Here is a 7881-nt window from a genome sequence, read left to right as displayed (position 1 = left end):
CTCTGATCACTCTTAATCATTTATTAACTTGATCGTCGAAACATCTTATCAGGTACCTCTAACATCGGGTTCAAGCTCAACTCAGACAACTCCAAAAAGCATTCCAACCCAACTACTGCACGACCCAAGCTCAATCAGCCCCAATGAGAAGACCTCGAGCCCGACTACTATCTGGCTCAACCTTTTGTCACCACGCATGAGAACACATACAAAATCAACCTCTTGATTACGAATATGAAACCAAAAAATATTTTTATATTTTTAACATTGCTCGGGCTTCCTAGTCAATTGAATGAAAGAATCCCTAATGCAAAATTATTAAATGAAAGAGTTATAAACTTATAGTATCATGTTATGTCGTGAATCATAATATAGTCGACATAAAAATAGGAAACCCTATTCAATCACACACCTCATGACATGTATGAGACAATAACACAGCCCCAAATCAACTAAATGGTTAATTATTTGCTTTAATTTGCAATATCTACCGACCACACACCGACCATTAATTTCACGTTTTACACGCACCACTATCATCGCAAACATCATTCCTCAAAATGTATCTACATATCCTTAGCTGCTAGTGTTTTTTAATACATCGAAAAATAAACAACATACATGAATCATGATACTATAGGTGAAGAGGCTTCAGTCTAAAACTAATAAGAAATAAAACTTGATTAAACTAAGACGATATTATAAAGTAATAGAAATATTTACATGATGCTATATTTTTATAAAGTTTTATGCAAACTACCATAATATACATATTGAATAAAGATTGTAACTCTGATTATACAAACCGAATATTATAATCTAGAACGTGATTCATGTAGCCGACATAAATTACTAGGACAAAACCTTGAAGTTAAAAGGATGAAGGCAGTGATAGTGACCAAATGAATATTAAAGTTTACATCTCCACTCACATAAATCGTTAAAAATGTGGTTAATTAAGACATAACACTAGATTTCATATAAAATTACTATAATTGAAGCATTGAGCAAGCCACTTGAGCCAAGCCAACAAAGATGGCTCAGATAATCCAAAACCAGATACATGAACATCACTGACATAGAAAAAAAGAAAATAGGTAATATTCACAAGGCATAGGTGAGAGTGCACTGTATGTAACAGGACCATTGAGTTTTGGATATAAAGACATCAATTTAGGAATTCAGTGTGACCCCAACACCACAACCATCATATAAACTCCAATAACTTAAAGCTGATTTATACATACATATCTCAAGGCACACACTTCTAGAAAAAAATACCCTATCACATAATTCTCATCTATCCTTAAGTGCTTTATATTAAGTTCCACCAAGTCATTTTTTTGCATCCTCACAAGATGTTAGATCATAAGGAATATACTTATTCAGCTGAAGAAGCTGCTGAGGCAGAAACTTATAGCAGCACAACTCCACAAGCATCAGCCATGAGAAAGAAGAAAAACAAAAACACAAAGAGGTTCAGTGATGAACAAATCAAATCATTGGAGTCTATGTTTGAGACTGAGTCAAGGCTAGAACCTAGAAAGAAGTTGGAGCTTGCAAGAGAACTTGGGTTGCAGCCAAGACAAATTGCTATATGGTTTCAGAACAAAAGAGCTAGATGGAAATCAAAGCAACTTGAGAGAGACTACAACATACTTAGATCCAATTATAATAATTTGGCTTCAAAGTTTGAAGTCCTCAAGAAGGAAAAACAAGCATTATTATTACAGGTACTTATCAAGTCAAGTTATCATACATATTTGTGCTTTAGAATGGACTAGCATATAATTCTATCCATTTTATATTCACAATGCCAAACATTTTTTATGTTTCCATATTTTAATTATATTTAGTTTTGTATTGTTTTCTGTTTTACCTATAGTAGAAAATAATCAATTGAACATTGTACTTTATATTTTAAATAGTTGCAGAACTTGAATGATATAATACAAAAGCCACAAGAGCAAGCTCAAAGTTCTACTTCTACACAAGTTAAAGCTGCAAACAACATGGACAGTGAATCAGAAAATGGAGACACCATCAAATATGAAGCTGAGGTAAAGCCAAGCTTACTTGGTGTTCCTTCAGATGATGATACAAGCATAAAGGTAGAATACTTTGGAATGGAAGATGAACCCTGCCTTCTAAATTTTGTTGAACAACATGCTGAAGGTTCTTTGACCTCACCAGAAGAATGGAATACCTTTGAATCTGATAATCTCTTAGCTCAATCAACCAGTGATTTACAATGGTGGGACTTTTGGTCCTGAATGAAAGAACTTAACTAAAATTGTGTGGACGCAACGTATGCATATAAATGATGTTACAATCATTCTCTTTTTTGAAGAAGTTGGCAGGGTGAAATCAAAATCAAGTGGCATAAGTTTTCTTGTTATTGTCCAAAGTGTGCAAAAGGAATTCCAACTAACCAAGCTCTTCAGTTGTTGATTTCAAACAAAATTTGCAGTATGCTACTGCATCAAGTTGAGTAGAGGAGAGGAATCCTTTAAAACTAAGGATGTCAAAGAAGCTTGAAATTTTCAGTTTTTTCCTCACTATAGAGATCAAGAATCCCGCACATTTAGGTAGAAGCAGCATACATCTACTTTCCTAGGACTTCACTATTTCTTTATACATATTTTTCTTTGGGGATTTGGGTTGTGATATGTGAATTTCTCACATTGTTAAAAACTATCTAGAAAAAATTGTCACGAATGGTACCATGAGAATACCATAGCATTATGATTTTGACCGCTTTAATATTTGATTTTCAGCATAAATCTTCTCACTTTTGCACATCCTCTTTATTATTACGAGTAGAAATAGTACAATATCTATGCACTTTTGACCCAAAAAAATTCTCTCAAAGGTAAAACGTACAAATTTGTCAAAATCTCATATTTAAGTAGTGGTTAGTACTTTGGTGAAATTTGAACAAATCTTAATGATGCTAAGCGTTCTACTCATAAAAGTGATATAGAATAAACTACTAACTTCAACACGTTACATGCTTTCAAAATGATACAATGTTGCTGCAAAATTTAATTTAGAAACGGCTTAAACAAATAAAATAGGAAATTGATTGATATGAAATAAAACAGAGAAATCTGAGAACAAAATTAATTAACGAGATTAGAAAATAAATAGAAGAAAAAAGAAGCAATAATATTGTTGGTAGAAAATAACCAAAAGTGGTGAATAGAAGAAGAAAGTATTCAAAGACATTATCTTACTCCGACAATAATATTTTTCAATTCCTCTAGTAGTTTATGGACCCTGTAATGATCCTTAAGGATTAAATTTTATGGATGATCACATTATAATAAAATTTTATTTACTTATTTAGTTTATTGGTGAAGGTATATGAAGTTGAGTGAGACAGCCGTTGAAGTTGGGATACTTGTATTCGTAAAGAATGTTCACATTCCATATCTGTGTTCTCTACTATGTGTCTACATTTCTAGCAAGCATAGAAATCTTTAGGAATACATCTATATTCTATAGTTAATTTTGGCCTGGTATCAAAATAGAATTTTTCTACCTTAGTACTAAAATATCATTTTTGAAGGTTCATTGATCCAAATAAAGAAAGAGCACCATCTAATACCTAGTAGGTGATCATTATTCATTAACTAAAGATTGACAAAACAGTTTCCATATACGTAATATAATGTGAATTCCTTGCTCATGAAATTAATAATCTAGGAGCCTAGCACACCATTGTGTATCGAGTATAACATATTGATGTACTGGTTAATAAAAGTTTGAATTTGTTGAAAATGTGATTCAAAATTTAGTTAAGTTAGTTAAGGATTTCTATAAATAGTAAATCCTAACTATCACTTTGTAACTAACACACAAAAATAGAAATTCATTGATGTTCATTCCTCTCAATTAAAATTCCCTATATGCATAATCTTCTCTGCATAATCCTCACATATTCTTCAATGTCTTGAATCTGTTTTCTGTCTACAACTCTTATTCTTTCATTCATCCAATTCTGTTTTCATTCTATTCACAATTCAGTTTCTTTGTTCCAACAAAATTGGTATCAAGAGCAAGGTTCAAAGATCCAAGAACACACCTTCATCATCATCAATCATCTTCGAAAATCATGGGACAAAACAATGGAAATTTCCCAGCAAACCTTCTAGTTCTTGATGGCAAGAATTGGAACCGATGGAGAGTGCAAATGAAGGCACTAATGGGATATCAAGATGTAGATGAAATTGTTGAACAAGGTTTTCCAATTCTTGTCGAAGGTGCAACAGAAGAACAAAGGAAGGTACATAAGGAGAACAAGATGAAGGATTGCAAGGCAATGTTCCTCCTACATCAGTGTGTGGATGAAGCACAGTTTGAGAAGATTTCTAGTGCTGCAAATTCGAAGGAGGCATGGTAGATTCTTGAAGCTTGCAATCAAGGAGCAGAACAATTGAAGAAGGTGAGATTGCAAACTTTAAGAAGACAATATGAATTGATGCAGATGGATGCAAATGAGAAAGTGGCTCAATTCTTTAACAGAATAGTCACTCATACAAATTCAATGAAAGCTTGTGGAGAGAAGATTCTTGATCAGTCCATTGTTGAGAAGATTCTTTGCACGTTAACTCCAAATTTTGACCACGTTGTAGTGGCAATTGAGGAGTCCAAAAAACTAAAAGAAGTGAAGGTGGAAGATCTTCAAGGTTCTCTTGAGGCACATGAGCAAAGGCTCATGGAAAGATCCATAGAAAGACCTGTTGAGCAGGCCTTACAAGCTCACACAAGTAGAAGGAGCTTTGGTGGAAGAAATGGATTTCGAGGAAGAAGTAGAGGAAGAGATTTCAAAGGTGGAAATTTCAAGAATTCTCAACAAAATTGGTCTCAACAAAGAGATCAAGAAAGAATGGACATTGACAAATTAGAAGAATCAATTAAGAGATGGGGATTCAATCAATGGAGAGGAGGTATAAAGGCAATGGATAGGAAGAAGTTAAAGTGCTTCAATTGTGGCAAAATTGGCCACTTCTCAAATGAATGCAAAGCCCCTCCTAGCCAAAGTGATAATAAAAGTAGACAACACAATGAAGCACACATGGCAGAAGAAGAGGTTGAGACAGAAAATGATGATCAACCTATATTTCTCATGATGGTTACAAGCCAAGTTAGCAAGAACAATGATATATGGTATATAGAGTCTGGTTGCTCTAGCCATATGACTGGACATAGTGATTGGTTGGTTAATTTTGATGGAAAAAGAAAAAGCAGTGTTAGATTTGCTGACAATAGGGTCATTCATGCTGAAGGCACTGATGATGTTTTGATTAAGAGAAAATATGGCAAGCATGCCATGATCACTAATGTATTGTCTGTGCCAAACATGAGAAGCAACTTGATCAGTATGGGACAACTATTGGAGAAAAGGATTTTCCATGGAATTACTCAATGGATTCTTGGAAATCTATGACCAGGAGAAGAAGCTAATTATGAGGGCAGCTATGGCTTCAAACAGAACATTCCAACTCAGTCTGGCAACAATGGAATCTTAGTGCTTATCTGCTATGACACTATCAGAGGATTCTTGGCTTTGGCATCTAAGATTTTGGCACTTGAACTTTAGAGATTTGAGTATGTTGAGAACTAGAGACATGGTTCTAGGATTGCTCTCAATAGATCTTCCAAGGAAGGTGTGTGACAATTGCCTTATACATTGCCTTAAGAACAAATGACTTGTTGCACATAATCTACTATGATGTTTGTGGGCCATTTGATGTTCCTTCACTAGGAAGCAACAAGTACTTTGTATCATTCATAGATGACTTGAGCAGAATGTTGTGGATTTATCTAATCAAACTCAAGAGTGAAGTCCTCTCAATCTTCAAGGATTTCAAGAGATTGGCAGAAAAGCAATCTGGGAGGAGCATAAAGATCCTTAGAATAGATAGTAGTGGTGAGTACACCTCAAGGGAGTTTGCTGAAATCTGCAAGGAGCAAGGAATTGTACATGAGGTAACTGCTTCATTCACACCTCAACACAATGGAATTGCAGAAAGAAGGAATATAACAATCCTCAATATGGTTAGGAGTATGTTGAAGACCAAGAATCTTCCACACAGTTTTTGGGGAGAAGTAGCCACCACTGCTGCATTTGTTCTAAATAGATGTCCTACTAAGAAGTTGAATTCAGTGGTGTCAGAAGAAGCTTGGTCAAGAGTGAAACCTTCTGTGAAACATTTAAGTATATTTGGCTCTGTAACACCGTGAATTTTACGATTTTGAATTATAAGATTTTATTAATTATATTTTCGAAAATGAATTTCTGGGAATTTTAGGTAAATAATTAGATGAAACTCTAGTTGAGTTTTAGTCTTGAAATTATATTTCTAATTTGGTGGTAAATTTTCATGATTTTCGGAGACAGTCGGTTTCGGACCGCTGTCGGGGCCGAATATCACCCGGTACGACTCAAAAAGTGGTTTTTGAGTTCCGTAACTCGGAATTGAATTCCGATTGCACCGTCGGTTTCGTAATTTCATTTTGAATCAATATAGACCCTGAGTACACCCATACCTATTTTCTAAATATTTTTCACTCGGAATGCCGAAATCCGAAATTCTAATCAAATATTAAAATCGGGCGATTTATAATACCCGATCGAGTATTGGCCGATAATACTCAGGAATTTTTATCGCACATATCCGCGAAGTGGTCATTTCGCATTGGGATGTGAAATTTGACTTCCATAAAGCAAATCTCACATCACCTTCTCAAATATCTCATGAGCTCATCATTAGCCACCCTAGGAGATTTTTGATGATTTCCTAGAGGGAAATCTGATTTCCCTTCTCTCCTTAAACTCTCACACTTCCCTCTTACACTCTTTCATTTGCAAAATTTTCTTAGAGAAGGTAAATCCTCTCTTCATCTTTTTCTCTCATTTTTCATTTGTTTCTTCCATCTTCAATCCTTGATCTCTCAACATTCAACCAATGGATGTTGATGAGATTTAAGTATGTTGTTCATGAGCATGTCAAGAACATATTCAACCGTTGAAATTTTCTAAAACGCTTTCTAACTCATTTTCTCCTCAAAACCGAAAATGGTGATGCTCTTGAACTTATGAAAATATTTTGTGGAAACAATGAACAACTTGTGTTCATGGAGTTGTTATAATGTTTTATTACATGCATTTTGTTGTTTTAGCCAAAGGGGATGATGATGAAATCAAAGGAACCTTTAGGAAGTGTTTTGGAAAAATGAGAATGTATGTATTTCTAGTTGTTTTTAGCCTTAAACCATGGCTTGGAACAAGTTGGAAAAATAGAAACTTTTGTTAAAATGGATGTTAAGGTTTGTGAGTACATGAATGCCTCATAAAACTCTTAAAGAATACTTTGAATAAATTACTTTAAAATGGTAAGACTATCAAAGAACGTCTTAAATCGGAATACTTAGTTTTACTAAAAACCGTACCTTTAAAAGGGATGGAAATCGTGAACAAACTTTCGATGAAAAAGGATGGTCAAGAACATATGATGTTGGACTGGATGGATGAAAAGGATGTATGATCACGATGGGGAAAAAGAGAAATGATTTTAAGTATTTAGTAACGATTTTAGAAATATCGAAAACTAACGAATTTTTATTTTGGTAGTTACGAAGATTTCGGTGTTCAAACCTCGAAAACAAACCACCCTTAGTTAACAAGTTAAAGCACGCTTCATTAAGGTGAGAGAGAACACATCGTAACATAGTGGTGTCCGAATATGACACCCGGATCTCCTAAACCATCTCAAAAGTTTTGGAGTTAACTTGGATTTTAAGAAACTCAAGATTTCTATGTTTGAATGCTTTTGAATATACATGATTGTGATGAAATGTGTTGAATATTGTATA

At 34.3% G+C, this 7881-nt stretch overlaps 1 protein-coding gene across 2 annotated transcripts; it reads left to right on the top strand.

Annotated features, from left to right (window-relative positions):
* Positions 1 to 1070: 1070 nt before the first annotated feature.
* LOC109340968 (homeobox-leucine zipper protein ATHB-12-like) lies at positions 1071 to 2554 on the top strand. Of its 2 annotated transcripts, none has more exons than XM_019578742.1 (3): positions 1071 to 1733; positions 1929 to 2297; positions 2351 to 2496. In XM_019578742.1, exons 1-2 carry the CDS (start codon positions 1359 to 1361, stop codon positions 2271 to 2273), a joined length of 720 nt encoding a protein of 239 aa, XP_019434287.1. In that variant the 5' UTR covers positions 1071 to 1358; the 3' UTR covers positions 2274 to 2297; positions 2351 to 2496. The 2 variants fall into 2 exon arrangements, with proteins under 2 accessions (XP_019434287.1, XP_019434288.1); XM_019578743.1 differs by having other exon boundaries at positions 1075 to 1733; positions 1929 to 2320; positions 2432 to 2554.
* Positions 2555 to 7881: the final 5327 nt, after the last annotated feature.

This window comes from Lupinus angustifolius, unplaced genomic scaffold (assembly GCF_001865875.1).
Source record: "Lupinus angustifolius cultivar Tanjil unplaced genomic scaffold, LupAngTanjil_v1.0 Scaffold_310_2, whole genome shotgun sequence".
Classification (NCBI taxonomy): Eukaryota; Viridiplantae; Streptophyta; class Magnoliopsida; order Fabales; family Fabaceae; genus Lupinus; species Lupinus angustifolius.
The sequence above is the reverse complement of the archived record's forward strand: the minus strand, read 5'-3'. Positions and strand labels throughout refer to the sequence as shown.

Bases quoted from the DNA above. Each gene is read 5' to 3' on its own strand.
- LOC109340968 (XM_019578743.1), top strand. From the start codon at position 1,359: ATGTTAGATCATAAGGAATATACTTATTCAGCTGAAGAAGCTGCTGAG. The intron at 1,734-1,928 runs GTACTTATCAAG...TATTTTAAATAG, and splicing joins AACAAGCATTATTATTACAG to TTGCAGAACTTGAATGATAT.